The sequence below is a fragment of the Scyliorhinus torazame genome, chromosome 13 (assembly GCF_047496885.1).
Source record: "Scyliorhinus torazame isolate Kashiwa2021f chromosome 13, sScyTor2.1, whole genome shotgun sequence".
Classification (NCBI taxonomy): Eukaryota; Metazoa; Chordata; class Chondrichthyes; order Carcharhiniformes; family Scyliorhinidae; genus Scyliorhinus; species Scyliorhinus torazame.
In genome coordinates, this window is record NC_092719.1 from 28,960,147 (window position 1) to 28,982,413 (window position 22,267).

Sequence of the window (22,267 nt, forward strand, 5' to 3'; positions counted from 1 at the left end):
AGGGATTGTCACTGCAAACTGATATTAAGAGTGGGATTCTAGGCTGATATTTCAATCTCTTCCCCAGTCCAAGTATCCTAAAAGCGGTTTTAATACCACATCTCACAGCAGATAACCTCACACAGGGAAGCAATTTGGAACCCTCTGGGTCTCTACGACTCAGTACCACGCTATCGTTGACATTTTTTGGCCGCCTCAGCCTTCAGGGAACAGATTTTATAATGACCAAGATAGCTGGTGGATCCCAAAATACTTTTCTGAGTGAAGGATCCTTCCCGTTTTTCTATCTTCTTTCTCCTCTGAGCGATTTGCTGCTTCACCAACCTGTGAGTGGGAGAGTGGAGTGGCAAGGTTTAAGGTTGAAGGCCGGGTCTGTTGCATGGTTACGGCGGAGGGTGAGGGCAACAGTTCTGTTTCCTCCATGTCATCTGTGTCATCGATCATTTCAAATTCCTGCAGATCATCCTGGAAGGAGCAGATCTCTGTAACAGCCTGAGGTGCACCTTTCACATCCAGCATCAAGCAGTCCTAGCAAGGGGTTATAGCAGAGAACATATATTTGAACACAGGGTGACTGAGATAGGGGACTGAGAAACCCAAGCACAGCACAGGGGGACTGAGAAACCTAAGCACAGCACAGGGGGGACTGAGAAACCCAAGCACAGCACAGGAGTGACTGAGAAACCCAAGCACAGCACAGGGGGACTGAGAAACCCAAGCACAGCACAGGAGTGACTGAGAAACCCAAGCACAGCACAGGGGGACTGAGAAACCCAAGCACAGCACAAGGTGACTGAGAAACTCAAGCACTGCACGGGGGACTGAGAAACCCAAGCACAGCACGGAGGGACTGAGAAACCCAAGCACAGCATAGGGGGACTGAGAAACCCAAGCACAGCACAGGGAGGACTGAGAAACCCAAGCACAGCACGGGCGTAACTGAGAAACACAAGCCCAGCATGGGGGGGACTGAGGAACCCAAGCACAGCACAGGGGGACTGAGAAACCCAAGCACAGCACAGGGAGGACTGAGAAACCTAAGCCCAGCATGGGGGGGGGGGGGGGGGGGGGGGGGACTGAGGAACCCAAGCACAGCATGTGGGGGGGACTGAGAAACCCCAGCACAGGGGGACTGAGAAACCCAAGCACAGCACAGGGGGGCTGAGAAACCCAAGCACAGCACAGGAGGACTGAGAAACCCAAGCACAGCACAGAGGGACTGAGAAACCTAAGCACAGCACGGGGGGGACTGAGGAACCCAAGCACAGCATGGGGGTGACTGAGAAACCCAAGCACAGCACAGGGGGTGACTGAGAAACCCTAGCACAGCACAGGGGGACTGAGAAACCCAAGCACAGCACAGGGGGACTGAGAAATCCAAGCACAGCACAGGGGGATTGAGAAACCCAAGCACAGCATGGGGGGACTGAGAAACCCAAGCACAGCACAGGGGGACTGAGAAACCCAAGCACAGCACAGGGGGACTGAGACAACCAAGCACAGCACAGGGGACTGAGACAACCAAGCACAGCACAGGGGACTGAGACAACCAAGCACAGCACAGGGGGACTGAGACAACCAAGCACAGCACAGGGGACTGAGGCAACCAAGCACGGCACAGGGGGACTGAGACAACCAAGCACAGCACAGGGGACTGAGACAACCAAGCACGGCACAGGGGGACTGAGACAACCAAGCACAGCATGGGGGGGACTGAGAAACCCAGGCACAGCATGGGGGGTAAGGTACCCTCAATAATGACGCTTAGAGATTAAACTGTAAAGAAGGCTTTATTAGACTAATAACTATGCTAGGGCTAGAGACGAGAGCTGACTGTTACACAGACCATGAGGCAGCCCTTTATGTATGGCTCCCAGAACAGCGGAGCCAGAGGCGGAGTCTCCAGGGTTCCAAGCCCGGTCTTAAAGGGAACATCACCTTACATGATGATAAGGCAGTAACCGTTCATCACATTCATCCCCTGTTTAAAAAAAGAGTCCGGCGGAGGTGAAGTGCCATCATAGGTCCATCCGTCTCGGTGGCCGGATCGTCCTCCTCAACCTCCTCAATTCGGGCGGTGGTGCGGCGGGCACGGACGTCCCGGTTGAGGGCACATCCGGGAGCACAGCGGTCGGAGCTTTGGTCCGGGTCGGGGCAGGGGGACGAGGCAGGGCCGGGGGTAGCGGTGCCAGCGCTGGCGGGGTGTGTAAAGGGGGGGCGCACGGTAGGGGCTCACCAACGGGTGGTAGGGCCGGAAGGGGGTGTGTTGTAGGGGGCGACAGGCCCTGCAGGGGAGCGGCGTGGGAAGGGGCGTCTGTGTGGCGGATCCAGCGGGTGCCAGATCCTGGAGGGAAACCGTATCTTGCCTGCCGTCAGAGTACTCCACGTAGGCGTAACTGGGGTCGGCGTGGAGCAGTCGGACCTTTTCGACCAGGGGGTCCGTTTTATGGCTCCTCGCGTGCCTCCGGAGAACAACAGGTCCCGGAGCCATCAGCCAAGGTGGAAGCGAGACCCCGGAGGTAGACTTCCTGGGGAAGAGAAACAATCGGTTGTGAGGGGTCTCATTCGTGGCCGTGCAGAGGAGTGACCTAATGGAGTGTAGGGCATCGGGTAGGACCTCCTGCCAGCGGGTGGTGTGGAGATTTCTCGACCGCAGGGTCAGAAGGACAGCCTTCCACACTGTCGCGTTCTCCCTCTCCACCTGCCCGTTTCCCCGCGGGTTATAACTGGTCGTTCTGCTTGAGGCGATGCCTTTGCTGAGCAGATACTGACGCAGTTCACCGCTCATGAACGATGTATCCCGGTCGCTGTGGATATAAGCGGTGAAACCGAACAGGGTGAAGATGCTGTGCAGTGCCATAATCACAGTGGCTGAGGTCATGTCGGGGCAGGGAATGGCAAATGGGAAACAGGAGAACTCATCGATCACGGTGAGGAAATAGGCATAACGGTTGGTGGACGGGAGGGGCCCCTTGAAGTCCACGCTCAGTCGCTCAAAGGGGCCCGAGGCCTTCACGAGCTGAACCTTGTCTGGCCGATAGAAGTGCGGTTCGCGCTCCGCACAGACTTTGCAGGCCCTGACCATGGCCTTGACCGACTTGGTTCAGTAACTTAGGTTGCGGGACTTGATGAAATGGACGAGCCGGGTAACCCCCGGGTGGCAGAGGTCATTGTGGATGGCTTGCAGGCGGTCCTCCTGCGCGTTGGCGCATATGCCGCGGGACAGGGCATCTGGGGGCTCGTTGAGCTCCCCTGGACGATGCTTGATATCGTACGAGTAGGTGGAGAGTTCGATCCTCCACCTCAAAATTTTATCGTTTTTTATTTTGCCCCGTTGCGTGTTATCGAACATATAGGCGACCAACCATTGGTCGGTGACGAGGGTAAACCTCCTACCGGCTAGGTAGTGTCTCCAGCGCCGTACAGCCTCCACAATGGCTTGCGCCTCCTTTTCGACTGCAGAGTGTCGAACCTCGGAGGCGGTGAGGGTTCGGGAGAACAACGCTACTGGTCTGCCTCCTTGATTGAGGGTAGCAGCCAGGGCGATGTCTGATGCATCGCTCCCTACCTGGAAAAGGCTGGTTTCGTCCACCGCGTGCATGGCGGCCTTGATGCGGTTGAAGGCCAATTGAGCCTCAGCCGAGAGGGGAAAAGTGGTGGTCTTTAGGAGTGGGCGGGCTTTGTCCGCATACTTGGGGACCCACTGGGCGTAATAGGAGAAAAGCCCCAAGCACCTTTTGAGGGCCTTGAGGCTGCGGGGGAGAGGGAGTTCCTTAAGGGGGCGCATGCGGTCGGGGTCGGGACCTAGGACCCCGTCTTCCATGACATAGCTGAGGATGGCCAGCCGGGTGGTGTGGAAAACGCATTTGCCCTCGTTATAGGTCAGGTTAAGGGCTCGGGCGGTCTGGAGGAACGTTTTGAGGTTAGCGTCATGGTCCTGCTGATCATGGCCGCAGATGGTGACATTGTCCAAGTACGGGTATGTAGCCCGCAAACCGTACTGGCCCACCATTTGGTCCATCGCCCTTTGAAAGGCGGAGACCCCATTTGTGACACCAAAGGAGACCCTGAGGAAGTGGAAGAGCCGGCCGGCTGCTTCGAAGGCAGTCTAGGGGTGGTCTTTTGGTCGGATGGGGAGCTGGTAGTAGGCGGATTTGAGGTCGACCATGGAAAAGACTCGGTATTGGGCGATCCGATTTACCATTTCCGCGATGCGAGGAAGGGGGTACGCATCAAGCTGCGTGAATCGGTTTATGGTCTGGCTATAATCCACGACCATCCGTTTCTTCTCCCTGGACCGGACTACCACCACTTGCGCTCTCCAAGGGCTGTTGCTAGCTTCGATGACCCCCTCTCCCAGTAAACGCTGGACCTCTGACTTGATAAAAGCCATATCTTGGGCACTGTAGCGCCGGCTCCTGGTGGCGACGGGCTTACAGTCAGGAGTGAGGTTCGCGAATAGCGAGGGGGGTGGGACTTTCAGTGTCGCAAGGCAGCACGCCGTAAGGGGGGGGGGGCAAGGATCCGCCGAACTTCAGTGTCAGGCTTCGGTGGCTGCACTGGAAATCCAGTCCGAGCAGCAGGGGGGCACAGAGGTGAGGGAGGATATAAAATTTGAAACGGGTGTATTTGGCGCCCTGGATCGAGAGATCCACAATGTAGTACCCCGTGATTTGTACCGAGTGGGACCCAGATGCGAGGGCTATGGCTTGGGATGCGGGATGCAGCGCCTTACCTTTTCAGGGTGGATAAAGCTCTCCGTGCTCCTGGAGTCGAAGAGGCATGCAGTGTCGTTCCCGTTGACCTGGACCTGCACCATGGAGTTCTGCAGGTGTTTTGGCCGAGTTTGATCGAGGGTGATCGCACCCAGTCGCGGGATGTCGGAGTCCTCAGCTGAGTCGGACTCATAAAATGGCCGCCGCCGCTGGCAACGCGTGTCAGGTCGAGAAGATGGCCGCCGACAAGATGGCCGCTCCCATGATTCTCACGAGGCTGATGACACGTCAGAAGAGGGCGTGTCGGGTCGGTGCGCAGCAGCATCACGAGGCCTGCGGGCCCGAGAGCCTGATTTTCGGGCCGGCTGTTCTTTGTTTTTCTGGCCCCTGAATCTGGCCAGGCAGACCCTCGCAAAGTGCCCTGTCTTCCCGCACGCAGTCACTGCAGATTGCGGAGCGGGCTGGTCAGCGTGGGCGTGGGTGCTGGCCCTGCCCACAGAAGTAGCATGGTGTGCCCCCATGGTGAGCGGGTCGCTGCGTGGAACAGGCCTGTAATACGGTTGAGTCTGAGGAACTCCGGGGGGGGGGCTGGCAGAGTCCGCGGGGTACGTACCCAAGTTATGTTGGGCCACCGCCAGCGAGGAGGCGAGCGTTAGCGTCTCCTGGAGGTTGTTTGCCCCGTTTTCGAGCAGCCGCTGCCAGATGTAGGTCGAGCGGATGCCAGACACGAAAGCGTCCCTAATGTGCAGGTTCATATAGACTTCCCCTGTCACATCCTGATGGTCACAGTCCCTGGCAAGCGCAGTGAGTTTTGCAACAAACTCGTCGAGCGATTCCCCCGAGCGCTGCCGGCAGGTAGAGGGCAGATGCCGGGTGTGCACCTCATTGACGGGTTTGACAAACCGCTTGCGGAGCAACTCAATCGCTTCCTCATAAGTCGTCGCCTTTTCGAGCGTGGCGGAGATTCTGTGACTCACCCGGGCGTGGAGTAGACGCAGCTTGCGTGGCCCCAGGATGGGAGTCTCTGCGGAGTCCAGGTATGCCTCGAAGCACCGCAGCCAGTATTTTAAAATTTCCTTCGCCTCCGGCGTTCATGCTTCCAGATTGAGCTTCTCTGGTTTTAGGCCTGCGTCCATCCTGAATCTAGTTTAGTCTAATAAATTGAGGTACCCTCAATAATGACGCTTAGAGATTAAACTGTAAAGAAGGCTTTATTAGAATAATAACTATGCTAGGGCTAGAGACGAGAGCTGACTGTTACACAGACCATGAGGCAGCCCTTTATATACGGCTCCCAGATGGGCGGAGCCAGAGGCGGAGTCCCCAGGGTTCCAAGCCCGGTCTTAAAGTGGACATCACCTTACATGATGATAAGGCAGTAACCGTTCATCACAGGGGGACTGAGAAACTCAAGCACAGCACGGGGGGACTGAGAAGCACATGGGAGGACTGAGATACCCATGCACAGCACAGGGGGACTAAGAAACCTAAGCACAGCCCGGGGGGACTGAGAAACCCAAGCACAGCACAGGGGGACTGAGAAACCCAAGCACAGCACAGGGGGACTGAGAAACCCAAGCACAGCACAGGGGGACTGAGAAACCCAAGCACAGCACGGGGGGGACTGAGAAACCCAAGCACAGCACGGGGGGACTAAGAAACCCAAGCACAGCAAGGGGGGGACTGAGAAACCCAAGCACAGCAAGGGGGGGACTGAGAAACCCAAGCACAGCACAGGGAGGACTGAGAAACCCAAGCACAGCACGGGGGGACTGAGGAACCCAAGCACAGCACAGGGAGGACTGAGAAACCCAAGCACAGCACAGGGGTGACTGAGAAACCCAAGCACAGCACAGGGGGACTGAGAAACCCAAGCACAGCACAGGGGTGACTGAGAAACCCAAGCACAGCACGGGGGGACTGAGGAACCCAAACATGGGGGGACTGAGAAACCCAAACACTGGGGCACTGCGAAACCCAAGTACAGCACAGGGGCACTGAGAAACATACAGGGGGCCTGAGACACCCGAAAAAGGGTGACTGAGAAACCCAAACAGAGGGGGACAGAGAAACCTCTACATGGGGGGGACAGAGTAACCTCTACATGGGGGTACTGAGAAACCCCAATACAAACTGTGCAGTGATCTGAATTTTGGGCTCCTAAAAATCTGGAGGACATTGGAGAGGGCAGATGGATTCTGCCTTCGCCAAAATTTGTCAAATGGAATAAGAATTGCAAAGTCACTCATTTGGGAGATGGGAGGCAGTAGAGGTTAATAAGAGAGAAGAGTCTGGGATTTAGCACAGTGTGGGATGTGGCTGCAGAGTTGTGGAGAGTTTGAGGTTGTGTTTCATGGAGACTAGGGCAATGGATATGAGCATTGGAAAAGGCAATCCTATAAGTGACACACTAGAGGCAGCTTGCAAAGCGCACGCATTTGATGAGGTGGGCAGCTGCTATTTAATGGCAGTTGGAAATGCCTTAAAGGGGAAGCAGAGTGGCTACATTACTGGATTAGTATCCAGAGATTTGAATGAATGATTTGCAGACATTGAGTTCAAATTCGACCACAGCCACTGGGGAATTTAAATTTGCTTAATTAAGTCTGGAACTAAAAGTTAATATTAATAACGGTGAAGATGAAAATATCATACGATCACAAAAGCCATCTGGTTCACAAATATCTTTTTGGGAAGGACATCAGCTGTCTTCAGCTCGTCTTGCTTGTATATCACTGCAGACCTACACAAGTTTTGATTCTTAACTGCCCTCTGAATTGGCCTAACAAGTCATTCAGTCATATCAAAATAAGTAGAGAACCAGATGGGACAACTTGCTGATTCTGCAAAATCCTCCTCGCTAACACTAAGGCTGGAATTTTCCAACCCGCCCCTCCCAGCGACGGGTTTCCCCATGGCGGAGCCGGCTTTTGCCATTGGCCGTTGGCGGGATCTTCCGGTTTCCCAAAAGCCAAGGACAACTTGCGTGGTTAGCCCATCCCGATGCCAGGGAACACACGACAGGGGCCAACTTTGGCAGGACCGAAAGATCCTACTGGCGGGGAAGTCCTGGAAATCCTGCCCTTGGGACTGATGTCAAAATTTGGAAAGCTGTACCCCAGCCTGTCAGGCAGCGTCCTAACATAGCCAAACTCACCAAATCATACCTTTCAGCCACCATCTCAGACTCAATAACCATACCTGACTGGACTGATCCATCAGACTTGATGGCACAGGCATATCGAGTGGGGAGGGAGTCCTCAACATTGACTCTGGACCCCATTACCTCTAATTTGTGGAAGGGAAATTAATGAGTTGCCAATTTAGAAGCATGCTGGGAAATGCTCGACTATAGTTAACACTGCTTTCTAGCGAAAATAAGTAGGTCAGGTAACATAAACAAAATACTGCTTAATATTCTGGTCTCGGCCTTATTATGATAACACATTGTCCTCCAAAAGATAACAAAATGTGTACTCGAGTTGTTTTTAGCCAAGGGCAAGGACATACGTACTATGTATTTCATCTTGCGGACTTTCCAAGGTCTATTTAATATAAACATGGCTGTTTACTTCAAACTGTTATTTCAGACTATAAAAAACATGCTGTCTTCAATCGAATCTCAGAGTGCAGTGCACTGACTTTGCAACTAGAACACTCTCTCTCTGCAAATATATTTGTGTAGATAAATTTCCTTAAATCGAACCTCGAGGAATTTGTCTTTATTATGATTTCCCCGACATCATGGTATCAGGTCAAACATGGGCAAGAAAACCTGCTGATTCCCACCCTTCCTCAGTACTCTATGTTATACATCACTTGGAAGAATGACTGAGGGTAGCAAGAGCACATGATGAAGAAACTTCAATATCCATCATCAACAAGGGCTCAGTAGTACACTCACTGACCAAACTGACTGAGACCGGAAGGACATCAATGCAGGACAAGGCTTACGACAGCTGGTGAGGGAACACAAAAGAGGAGAAGACGTACTTGACGTTGTCCTCACAACCTAGCCTTCACAGATGCCTCTGTCCATGATGGAATTGATTGGTAGGAGTGACCATGTGGCTGTACAGCAAACTGAGACTTCCTGTGCTGGCTTTGCAAAAGTTGTCCCCTTTAACGTAACATGCTGGTGTCGCTTTGCAAAAATGCTTAGAGGACCCATGCACTTAAACAAATTGGTCACGTAAAACAAAACATTATGGGTACATTGCTGAAGACACAATTCATTGTATGGCACAATCACTGTGCCAAAATGGAGAGATTCAGAAAAGATTTAGAAGCTCAATGCTGCACGGGCGGGATGCTCCCAACTGGCAGCTAAGTGCCTACGGCGGAGTAAAAACGGCGTTGTTTTACTCCGGCGTCGGCGCCCGTTCCGGGACCCCATTCTGCGGCCCACAGGGGGCTAGGATGGCGCTGGAGCGGCCTCCGCCACCCCAGCTGCCAATCCCAGCCTGAACCCAGCGCCGCGGGGACCGCGCATGCGCAGTTGAGCCGGCGCCAACAAGCACATGCTCAGTTGGGCCGGCGCCAGCTAGTGCATGCGCAGTGGCCTTCTTCCCCGCAGCGGCCCCGACGCCAAATGGCACAGGGCTACAGGAGCCAGCGCGGAGGAAAGGAGGCCGAGGGGCAGAGAGGCCGGCCCGTCGATCGATGGGTCCCGATCGCGGGCCAGGCCACTACGGAGGCCCCCCCCGGGGCTGGATCCCCATCCCCCCCCAGGCCGCACCCGGACCGTTCAACGCTGAGGTCCCGCCGGCTCAGACGATGTTAGAACAGCGCCGGCGGGACTCGGCTTTTTGTTGACGGCCACTCGGCCCATCCGGGCCGGAGAATCGGCACGCCGGCCCAGGTCGGAGAGTCGGCGCATACCCCGACCGGCACCGCGCCGACCACGCTGGCGCCAATGGTGCCGATTGTGGAAAATCGTGTCCCGGCGTGGCGCGATTCACGCGGCGCCGCGCAGATTCTCCGACTCGGCGGGGTGTCAGAGGATTCCGCCCCCCATTTCCCAACTAGCCACGCCTCCAGCCAAACTATTCCAGTACAGCTATAACACTGGCATCTCCTGGCAATTGCCCAGATATGTGGTAAGTGGCACGGTGGTTAGCACTGCTGCCTTGCAGCGCCAGGGACCCAGGTTCGATTCCGGCCTTGGGTGACTATGTGGAGTTTGCATGTTCTCTCCGTGTCTGCATAGATTTCCTAGAGGTACTCCAGTTTCCTTCACAGTCCAAAGATGTGCAGGTTAAGTGGATTGACCATGATCAATGCACGGGGTTACCGGTATGAGGCAGGGAAGTGGGCCCAAGTAGAGTAGTCTTTTGGAGGGTAGGTACAGACTATCGTTGCGCAGGTCAAAGAGACACAGCCTGAGTGAGTGAGACACATCCAGAGTGGGAATTTGAAACTTGGTAATTTGGTGCAGTGAGGTAATTCGGTGCAGAGTGGGAGAAGGTGCTTTTTCTCATTTGTTTTGTTCTCTCTCTTTCTTCTGGCCTGGAACTTTTAATCAGCAGGGAGAGAACCTGAGAGCATCTGAGACCCTCAGAAGGTAAGTAAGTGATTTTTACTCATTTTTACCTTTTCAAATTGTGTGTGGGGGCGGGGGGAAACTGAAGTGACATCACAGAAAAGCTGTGACCTGATTGGCTGGTTGGGAATCTACACTAAATTTAAAAAATTAAGCATTGGTAAACTAATTAAACATAATTACTTAATTATAATTTAGAGGGGTATCTAAGCCAGAGATCGGAGAGTACTGTATTTAACTTTCACATTTATAGTAGAAATCTAGTGCGAGGAAACATATAGTTAACAGTAACTTTTTAAAAAACTTTTAACTTTAATTTACTAATTAATTGATGCAATGTCAGTTAGAGGGGTGCAGTGCTCTGACTGTGAGATATGGCAGGTCCAGGAGGCTTCCAGCGTCCCGGATGGCTTCATCTGCAGAAAGTGCACCCAACTAGAGCTCCTCACAGACCGCATGGTTCGGTTGGAGCAGCAGTTGGATGCACTTAGGAGCATGCAGGTGACGGAAAGCGTCATAGATAGCAGTTACATAAATGTGGTCACACCAAAGGTGCAGGCAGAGAAATGGGTGACCACTAGAAAGGGCAGGCAGTCAGTGCAGGAATCCCCTGTTGGTTGTCCCCCTCTCGAACAGGTATACCCCTTTGGATACTGTCGGGGGGGATAGCCTATCAGGGGAAAACAGCAGCAGCCAGAGCAGTGGCACCACGGCTGGCTCTGATGTTCAGAAGGGAGGGTCAAAGCGCAGAAGAGCAATAGTCACAGGGGACTCTCTAGTCAGGGGCAAGATAGGCGCTTCTGTGGACGTGAAAGAGACTCCAGGATGGTATGTTGCCTCACTGGTGCCAGGGTCCAGGATGTCTCCAAACGGGTAGATGGCATCCTGAAGGGAGAGGGCAAACAGGCAGAGGTCGTTGTACATATTGGTACTAACGACATAGGCAGGAAGGGGCATGAGGTCCTGCAGCAGGAATTCAGGGAGCTAGGCAGAAAGTTAAAAGACAGGACTTCTAGGGTTGTAATCTCGGGATTACTCCCTGTGCCACGTGCCAGTGAGGCTAGAAATAGGAAGATAGAGCAGCTAATCACATTGCTAAACAGCTGGTGTAGGAGAGAGGGTTTCTGTTATCTGGACCACTGGGAGCTCTTCCGGGGCAGGTGTGACCTATAGAAGGATGGGTTGCATCTAAACTGGAGAGGCATAAATATCCTGGCCGCGAGGTTTGCTAGTGTCAAACGGGAGGGTTTAAACTAGTATGGCAAGGGAGGTGGGCACGGGAGCAATAGGTCAGAATGTGAGAGCATTAAGGGAGAACTAGGGAATAGGGAAAGTATGGCTCTGAGGCAGAGCAGACAGGGTGAAGTTGCTGAACACAGCGGGTCTGGTGGCCTGAAGTGCATGTGTTTTAATGCAAGAAGTATAACGGGTAAGGCAGATGAACTTAGAGCTTAGATTAGTACTTGGAACTATGATGTTGTTGCCATTACAGAGACCTGGTTGAGGGAAGGGCAGGATTGGCAGCTAAACGTTCCAGGATTTAGATGTTTCAGGCGGGATAGAGGGGGATGTAAAAGGGATGGCGGAGTTGCGCTACTGGTTAGGGAGAATATCACAGCTGTACTACGGGAGGACACCTCAGAGGGCAGCGAGGCTATATGGGTAGAGATCAGGAATAAGAAGGGTGCAGTCACAATGTTGGGGGTTTACTACAGGCCTCCCAACAGCCAGCATGAGATAGAGGAGCAAATAGAACATAGAACATAGAACGATACAGCGCAGTACAGGCCCTTCGGCCCACGATGTTGCACCGACATGGAAAGTCAAAAAACAAAAGCCATCTAACCTACACTATGCCATTATCATCCAATAAACTTTTAAATGCCCTCAATGTTGGCTAGGTAGACAGATTTTGGAAGAGAGTAAAAACAACAGGGTTGTGGTGATGGGAGACTTCAACTTCCCCAATATTGACTGGGACTCACTTAGTGCCAGGGGCTTAGACGGGGCAGAGTTTGTAAGGAGCATCCAGGAGGGCTTCTTAAAACAATATGTAAACAGTCGAACTAGGGAAGGGGTTGTACTGGACCTGGTATTGGGGAATGAGCCTGGCCAGGTGGTAGAAGTTTCAGTAGGGGAGCATTTCGGGAACAGTAACCACAATTCAGTAAGTTTTAAAGTGCTGATGGACAAGGATAAGAGTGGTCCAAGGGTGAATATGCTAAATTGGGGGAAGGCGAATTATAACAATATTAGGCGGGAACTGAAGAACATAGATTGGGGGCGGATGTTTGAGGGTAAATCAACATCTGACATGTGGGAGGCTTTCAAGTGTCAGTTGAAAGGAATTCAGGACCGGCATGTTCCTGTGAGGAAGAAGGATAAATACGGCAATTTTCGGGAACCTTGGATAACAAGAGATATTGTAGGCCTCGTCAAAAAGAAAAAGGAGGCATTTGTCAGGGCTAAAAGGCTGGGAACAGACGAAGCCTGTGTGGAATATAAGGGAAGTAGGAAGGAACTTAAGCAAGGAGTCATGAGGGCTTGAAGGGGTCACGAAAAGTCATTGGCAAATAGGGTTAAGGAAAATCCCAAGGCTTTTTACACATCCATAAAAAGCAATAGAGTAGCCAGGGAAAGGGTTGGCCCACTGAAGGATAGGCAAGGGAATCTATGTGTGGAGCCAGAGGAAATGGGCGAGGTACTAAATGAATACTTTGCATCAGTATTCACCAAAGAGAAGGAATTGGTAGATGTTGAGTCTGGAGAAGGGCGTGTAGATAGCCTGGGTCACATTGAGATCCAAAAAGACGAGGTGTTGGGCGTCTTGAAAAATATTAAGGTAGATAAGTCCCCAGGGCCTGATGGGATCTACCCCAGAATACTGAAGGAGGCTAGAGAGGAAATTGCTGAGGCCTTGACAGAAATCTTTGTATCCTCACTGTCTTCAGGTGATGCCCCAGAGGACTGGAGAATAGCCAATGTTGTTCCTCTGTTTAAGAAGGGTAGCAAGGATAATCCAGGGAACTACAGGCCGGTGAGCCTTACATCAGTGGTAGGGAAATTACTGGAGAGAATTCTTCGAGACAGGATCTACTAACATTTGGAAGCAAATGGACGTATTAGTGAGAGGCAGAATGGTTTTGTGAAAGGGAGGTTGTGTCTCACTAACTTGATAAGAGTTTTTCGAAGAGGTCACAAAGATGATTGATGCAGGTAGGGCAGTGGATGTTGTCCATATGGACTTCAGTAAGGCCTCTGACAAGGTCCCTCATGGTAGACTAGTACAAAAGGTGAAGTCACACGGGATTAGGGGTGAGCTAGCAAGGTGGATACAGAACTGGCTAGGTCATAGAAGGCAGAGAGTAGCAATGAAAGGATGCTTTTCTAATTGGAGGGCTGTGACTAGTGGTGTTCCACAGGGATCAGTGCTGGGACCTTTGCTGTTTGTAGTATATATAAATGATTTGGAGGAAAATGTAACTGGTCTGATTAGTAAGTTTGCAGACGACACAAAGGTTGGTGGAATTGCGGATAGCGATGAGGACTGTCAGAGGATACAGCAGGATTTAAATTGTTTGGAGACTTGGGCGGCAGATGGAGTTTAATCTGGACAAATGTGAGGTAATGCATTTTGGAAGGTCTAATGCAGGTCGGGAATATACAGTGAATGATAGAACCCTCAAGTGTATTGAAAGTCAGAGAGATCTAGGTGTACAGGTCCACAGGTCACTGAAAGGGGCAACACAGGTGGAGAAGGTAGTCAAGAAGGCATACGGCATGCTTGCCTTCATTGGCAGGGGCACTGAGTATAAGAATTGGCAAGTCATGTTGCAGCTGTATAGAACCTTAGTTAGGCCACACTTGGGAGTATAGTGTTCAATTCTGGTCGCCACACTACCAGAAGGATGTGGAGGCTTTAGATAGGGTGCAGAAGAGATTTACCAGAATGTTGCCTGGTATGGAGGGCGTTAGCTATGAGGAGCGATTGAATAAACTCGGTTTGTTCTCACTGGAACGACGGAGGTTGAGGGGCGATCTGATGGCGGTCTATATAATTATGAGGGGCATAGACAGAGTGGATAGTCAGAGGCTTTTCCCCAGGGTAGAGGGGTCAATTACTAGGGGGCATAGGTTTAAGGTGCGAGGGGCAAGGTTTAGAGTAGATGTACGAGGCAAGTTTTTTTACACAGAGGGTAGTGGGTGCCTGGTACTCGCTACCGGAGGAGGTGGTGGAAGCAGGGACGATAGTGACATTTAAGGGGCATCTTGACAAATACATGAATAGGATGGGAATAGAGTGATACGGACCCAGGAAGTGTAGAAGATTGTAGTTTAGTCGGGCAGCATGGTCAGCACGGGCTTGGAGGGCCGAAGGGCCTGTTCCTGTGCTGTACTTTTCTTTGTTCTTTGTTATTTGTTCGATGGGCTGAATGGCCTCTTTCTAATAGAATCCATATGGATCCTATGTCCAGTCCACAACAGGCCGGAAAAAATCTGACTAATTACTGTCTAATTGCACCTAGTCACAAACATCAGTAAAATGATGGAAGAGGTCATTGACAGTACTATCGAGCAGCACTGGTCATGTTCTGTAGACTGGCCGGTGTGAATGATGCACTGCAGAACATCTAGTTCTTGACTAGTTGAAATAATTTGTTATGAAACAACTGCATAGTAAAGGTAACTGGAATAAATATATAACAAACTGCTAACACTAACTATTCTAGAGCTACTGCAAAATACGTCCACCCACCAACATGACTTACTCCCAACTCCCCGAGGACACAGAGTCACATGGCGGTTTACATTGCCACCTGCTGGTCAGAGGTCATGTTTATTATTATCTACAAGATTGCTTATGCTTATCATCACAGCACTTACTGTAACCTGCTCACCAATGCCCAGTTTGGGTGCCATCAAGACCACTCAGCTCCTTTCCTAATTATTGCCTTGGTCCAAGCATAGACAAAAGAGCTGAATTCAGAAGATGAGCTAACAGTAATTACCCTTGGTCTATCGATAGCATTTGACCAAATGTGGCGTCAAGGAGCAAAATTGAAATCAATGGAACTCGGGGAAATCTCTACTCGTCGTAGTCATAGTTAGCAGAAAGGAAGAAGATTGTGGTTTTTGCAGGCCAATCACTGCAGAGTTCCTCAGAGCAGTGTCCTGGGCTCAAATATCTTCAGCTGCTTCATCAATGACCATCCATCGTAAGGTCCGAAGTGGGGGTGTTTGATGATGGTTGCAGTGTCCAATTCCACTCGCATATCCTTCAAACACTGAAGCAGTCTGTCATTGCAAGCAGCTAAATCGGGACAACATTCAGGTAGGAGTTAAAAAATAGCAAGCGACATTCATGCCACGTAAGTGCTAGGCTATGACCATTTCCAACAGGAGATGGCCTAGCCACCTCTCCATGGCATTCAATGCATTACAATCACTGAATCTCCCATTAACAACATCCATGGGATATCACAATTGACCAGACTGGACTAGCCATAGAAGTACTGTGGCTACAGAGTCTGAGAATTCTATAGCAACTCAACTCTTGACTCCCCAAAGCCTGCCCACCATCTGCCAGACACAAGTGAGGAGTGTGGTGGAATACTGTCCACTTGCCTGACTGAATCTCAACATCATTAAGGATAAAACAGCTCACTTGATTGCAGCCCCTGCCCCCATCCATCACCTTAACCTCTCTCCTCCACTGATGCACCATGTCAGCAGTGTGTACCATCTGTAAGATGCAGTGCAGCGCCTTGCCAAGGCACTGCCATCATTGATGGAGCAAAGAAAATCAGGGACGCACTAGAGCTCAGAGTGAGGAACATTGAGATCACGGGGGGGGGGGGGGGGGGGGTTGTAAAGCTGGATAGCACAATTGCTTCACAGCTCCAGGGTCCCAGGTTCGATTCCCAGCTTGGGTCACTGTCTGTGCGGAGTCTGCACATCCTCCCCGTGTATGCGTGGGTTTCCTCCGGGTGCTCCGGTTTCCTCCCACAGTCCAAAGATGTGCAGGTTAGGTGGATTGGCCATGATAAATTGCCCTTAGTGTCCAAAATTGCCATTAGTGTTGGGTGGGGTTACTGGGTTATGGGGATAGGGTGGAGGCGTGCACCTTGGGTAGGGTGCTCTTTCCAAGATCCGGTGCAGACTTGATGGGCTGAATGGCCTCCTTCTGCACTGTAGATTCTATGATTCATACTGCAATGAAGTTACTGTGAAAAGCTCCTAGTCGCCACATTCCGGCACCTGTTCGGGTACACAGAGGGAGAATTCAGAATGCCCAAATTACCCAACAGCACGTCTTTCGGGATTTGTGGGAGGAAACCGGAGCACCCGGAGGAAACCCACGCAAACATGGGGAGAACGTGCAGACTCCGCACAGACAGTGACCCAAGCCGGGAATCGAACCTGGGACCCTGGCGTTGTGAAACACACAGTTTAAGGCCCGATGATTTTTCTCCAGGGCTGCACACAACAGTGTCCTGGAGATTGATCTTTAATTGCTGGAGATTCCAGGAGGTTCCTGGAGGTTGGCAATCCCAGTGGGATAACTCTGAGGAGGGACTCATCATGGTGGATTCAGGCCTATGGATGATAAACACAAAAATAACCCTACCTATCTCTTTAAATAACAGTAGAATGCCTGAACTACGTAATAAATCATTTTATCATTACACGGAGGGAATCGATAAGCTGGATCAGCATTGCCCAGGAAACTCAATCTTCTTGGTCTGGTGCCCAATCTCCTGAGGGGCCTCTCGTGTTTCACTAATGAATCCTTCAGGCCATGAATAATTCAGTAAAATCTGCTTATGCACTGGGTAATGGGTCGACAGGAGTTGGGGGAAGGGGCAGGGAGAGAGAGAAGCCAGTCAGTGTCAGCCACTGACAAAAAGGCTGTCGACAATTTCAATAACCAAAGCAAGTATCAAACTAAATAAAACATCCTGCCAACAGTGAAGACTGTAATTTAACAAATGTTTAATTTTGAGTATTAATTTAATTTCCTTTTGCATCCGGTTCCGCTAATCCTTGGGTTGGAGGGAGTTGGAAGAGACAGCAGCTAGGCCTGTCCAGCATGGACTCCGAATGTGCAGATGAATTGCATTCCTTCTGAATTCCTGACTGACTGTACAGTATCCCGCCACTGCTTCTTGTCCTCATCAGACATGTGGAATGATTCACATTAATAGACTGATAGGCTAATGCAAGAAGTGTACCTGCCGCCTTCACCTAAAAGCTTCACTATTAAAACCGGCAGTAGCTTGTATCAAGCAAAGGGCGAAAACCATTCAACCATTTTGCATTGACATCTGCCTCACAGTTGCTGGTTACAGCGTCAGTGCTGCTCCATTTATCTCGGGCACAAACAGCTGGGGGCTGGTGTTTTATTGGGAAGTGAGCCAGTGAATGATGTCAGTGCTGCAGATTACAGCTGCTCTCAACCTCCTGCAGCAAATTGCTTTCTTTTTCAGTGAAGTGCCTTTGTTGCCTCTAGATTGGACTATTCCAACGCTCTCCTATCGGGTATCCCATCTTCCACTCTCCATAAACTTTAGGGCATCAAAATCTCTGCTGCCCATGTCCTTGCTCACACCAAGTCCCAGTAACACTCACGCACATTTGCTCACAGTTAATCAGCATTTTGATTTTAAAATTCTCATTCCTCATTTTCAAATCCCTACCTTGCCTTGCCCTTCCCTACCTCTGCAATCTCCTCCCGACCTACAACCCTCGGAGAACCCTCTTGAGCATTCCTGATATTAATCGCTGGCATCTCTGCCTTCAGTTGGCAAGGCCCTAGTCTCTGGAATCCCCTCCTTCAACCTCTCCCTCTCTCCTGTAAGGTACTCCTTAAAATCAACCTCTTTGACCAGGCTTTGGGTCTTCGAGACCCAAATCTCCTGATGTGGCTCGGTGTCACTCCTGTGAAACAACTTGGGGGCTAAAAACACAATATAAATGCAAGTTATTGTAGTTGCAGTTCAAGCTGGGCCATTTGTCAGCTGGAATCTAGGGACGGGGAGCTGGACCACTGTCAGCTGCCACCAATATTTGGCTACCCTGTTCACAAGTATTATTAAAGCTGAAACTGTGTCTTCATTAGTTTGAGAATCACATCAGACTGTAACTTCAGAGGTCCCAGGCAGTGTAATGGAGGGATATCCCAAAGATGTGCTGGGGAATCCCCTCCCCCCCCCACACAGGTTCCCAGGTAAGGTTTGCACGGCAATTGTCCAGGAAGTGCAAATTCCCAATGAGCAATTGCCTGCTCTGGGAACCATCCAAATATGTAATTTAAATCACAAACGTCAGATGGTTCCGACTGTCTTACAGCACAGTAAAAATAGGAGAAGGATCAACTCATGTATGGACCCACATCAACTGCCCCCACAAACCCCCACCCAGAGAACTCCTCACACTTCCTTCTCTCACCCCCAAATCAGGACCCACTGCCCTCTCATGTTTACCACCCCCATGGGATTCCCCTTTCACAGCTCCGCCTGCCCCCTTACACGGTATTCAACCCACAAACCCGTAGCATTTGACCCAAGTGTGGCATCAAGGAGCCCGAGCAAAACTAGAGTCGATGGGAATCAGGGGGGAAACCTCTGCTGGTTGGAGTCACATCTAGCACAAAGAAAGATGGTTGTGGCTGTTGGAGATCAATCATTTTAGCCCCAAGACACTGCAGAGGTTCCTCAAGGTAGCGTCCAAGGTCCAACCATTTTCAGCTGCTTCAGAATTGGGATGTTTGATGATGACTGCACAATATTCACTACCATTCGTGGCTCTACATGTACTGAAGCAATCCATGTTCATATGCAGTAAGATCTGGACAACATTCAGACTGGAGCTGATAAGTGGTAAATGACATTCTGCCACAAAAAGGCCAGGCAATGACCTTTTGATGTTCCACAGAATTACCATCATCTCCCAACATCTTGCAGTTTACCATTGACCAGAATGTTAAGCGGACCGACCATATAAATACTGTGACTACAAGAGCAGGTGAGAAGCTGGAAAGTGAGTAGAGACTGACTCACCTCATGACTCCTCAAAAGGTGGTTCACCATCTACAAGGAGCAATTCAGGAGTGTGATGGAAAACTCTCCACTTGTCTGGATGAGTTTAGTTGCAACAACACTGAGGAAGATTGACACCATCCAGGGCGAAGCAGCCTGTTGATTGGCACCCGATCAACCACCTTAAACATTCACTCCCTCACCACCTACGCACCGTAGCAGCAGTGTGTACCATTCTTATGACACCCTGGGCGAGTGTGCGGTCAATTCCAGCCCCACAGCCCCAGAGTCCCAACACAAGTGAATTAACCGATAATTCATATAAAGTTTCTGCGATCTTTGGCCCCGACTGTTCCAATGACTTGCATGCACTAGATTTGTGAGTAAAACACAGCAATTGTTTATTTATAACCAAAATAGAGATAAGACATGAAATAATTATACTAGAATAATGGCCCTCCCTTTACTCCCCCCCCCTCCCCCCTTTTACCAGCCCATCCTCTACCTAAACAAACACAAGATATACACATGCAGAGGGAGGGGGGTGGGAAAATTAAAGGAGGATTAATGTTAGATGGAAGATCCTTGCTTCAGGTGTTGAAGTTGTTTTTTCAACTGGCTGTCCTTCCAGGACACGGAATGATTGAGAACCACAGTCAGGTGGCTAACGAGGATCTTCTGGCTGAAACGGTCAGTCTGAATCCCCAGACTATGGGATTCCCTCTGGGGAGTCACTTTAACTCTTATTAACCTCGACCTCCACTTGAAGGATCCGCCTTAGGTCTGTTTAATTTTGACTTGTTTCCAATTCCACCAGAATGACCAACAGCCTTTCTGAGGAAAGAAGAGTTCCCCACACGAGATTGCAAGGAGGGTTTTTTAACAACTCACCCTGCTTTCAGCTAATGGCTGGATTGAATGCTTAAGATTCCTAATCTCCCCTCAAACCCAACTCTCAGCTTGGATCTTATTCTTATTTGGTGTCCAGTCCCACTAGAATGTCTACCAGCTTTGCTGCGAAGGAAACAGAACTTCCAACTCGGATATTTGAGAGAGATTTACCCTTTTTGGGGAGCGAGCCATTCAAAAGAGTCTCCATCAGCTCTGAGTTCAAAACAAAACTAAAAGCCAGATGAAGCCTTCCTGTCCTTGGCAGAACTTTCCGGGACGGTCAACACCAATCAGCATAGACTATCAGCTAAGAGCCCGGCAAAATGAACAGCTCATTGGCCGACAGCAAAGTCCATCAGGATGAGTCATCACCGATGTCAGAACATTCTGCTGGATGCCTTTTATTAAAAATTAAAGGTGAAGTCCATCTTAAAGGTACAGGCAAATTTTTGTCCATGTACCAAAATTGAAATAAGAATACAGCGGAAATTAAAAGTCACACGACACCCTGACTTGAAATTATATCATTGTTACTGCATTGTCACAGAGTCAAAATCCTGGAACTCTCTTACCAGCAGAACCATAGGCGCACCTACACCAGATGGACTGCAGTGGTTCAAGATGGTGGCTTACCATCATCTTCTCAAGGTCAATTATGGATGAGCAACAAATGGTCTTGTCAGCGATGCTCCTGACTTCCCATGAATTTTTTTTAGAAATTTGCTTTTTGTTGATGTTGATGATTTTTCTTTCAATGCTCCTAATGTATTGCCATTCGGATGTCAGCCATGGCTTAACAGGTAGCACTCTTACTTCTGTGACAGAAGTCATGCATTCAAGTATCACTGCAGACACTTGGGCACGCTGACACTTCCAATGTCGTACTGAGAGAATGCACTGTACGAGGTGTCACCTTTCAGAAGAGACATTGGCTGGATTTTATCAGCAGTGTCACGAAGCTTAGTCAAGACCATTACCGGCTCCTGGCTCCACTCGAGGTTGTTTTTTTTGATGTCCATCAGAGTTTTGCTGGTGTTGACCTTATCTTCGTGATTCAGGGTGCCCTCAGGAAGCTGCAGCTAGATGTGGTGGGCCATCAATGTGCTGCAGGCAGAACGTATCATTGCAGCATGTGCAATAGTAGAGAGCAGCCACGTGGCAGGCCGTCGTGGAAGGGTGGCCCCACGATTCACTGATGGGAGATCTCGCAAAAGGGCATAGACTCGGCAGTAGAATGGAAAATTGAATGAGATACGAATAATGTTAGATGCTGCCAATCCTCACATCTTCTGATCCTGGCCCCTTGGCCTTTCTGATGGAGACACATGCAAAGCCTCAAATCCCCATAATGGAGGATGCTCCTGCATAGATGCAGCTAGCACAGTCCGTGTTAGTGCACTCTGGGCATCTCAGCCACTGAGATATCCTCTTCAGAAACCTGCCTCCACATCTGCTTCAGCAGGAGGAGCACCAGGTGGGACCTCTCGCAAAAGGGCATAGATTCGGCAGCGGAATCGTTTTGCGGTGTACTTGCGTGCAGCTAGAAACGCTTCTCCCGATTGCATGTATGCTTTTGGAATGAAACAGGTAGTTTTTGGCCCCTACACACTCATTCTGATGCCATCACCTCTAGTTCTAGACTGTCCAGCCAGTGGAAACAGTCTCTCAGCATCTACCCTGTCATAGAGCAGAGTCACAGAGTCATTTACATCACAGAAGGAGGCCATGCGGCCCTTTGAGTCTATGTTGGCTCCCACAGAAATCAGGTCAGTCCCAATCCCCCTGCTCCCTCCTCATAGCCCTGAAACTCTCCTTCAGGGATCCATCCAATTTCATTTTGAAATCACTGATGAGAGGCAGCGGGTTTGGGGTCATTACCACTTGCTGCGAAAAAGGTTCATCCTCACACTCCCCCTGCATCTCTTGCCTAAAATCTTAAATCTGCACCCTCATTGTTGTACCATAAGACCATAAGACATAGGAGCGGAAGTAAGGCCATTCGGCCCATCGAGTCCACTCCACCATTCAATCATGGCTGATTTCAACTCCATTTACCCGCTCTCTCTCCATAGCCCTTAATT

The 22,267-nt window shown here is 50.5% G+C and overlaps 1 protein-coding gene across 3 annotated transcripts in view; it reads right to left on the reverse strand.

Moving 5' to 3' along the window:
- Window positions 1-22,267, reverse strand: part of mapk8ip2 (mitogen-activated protein kinase 8 interacting protein 2) — an 81,589-nt gene that overhangs the window by 26,262 nt on the left and 33,060 nt on the right. For all 3 annotated transcript variants that reach the window (XM_072471226.1, XM_072471225.1, XM_072471227.1), the window contains one exon: window positions 325-528. In XM_072471226.1, coding sequence (XP_072327327.1) covers window positions 325-528 — 204 coding nt within the window. The remainder of the gene's footprint in view (window positions 1-324; window positions 529-22,267) is intronic.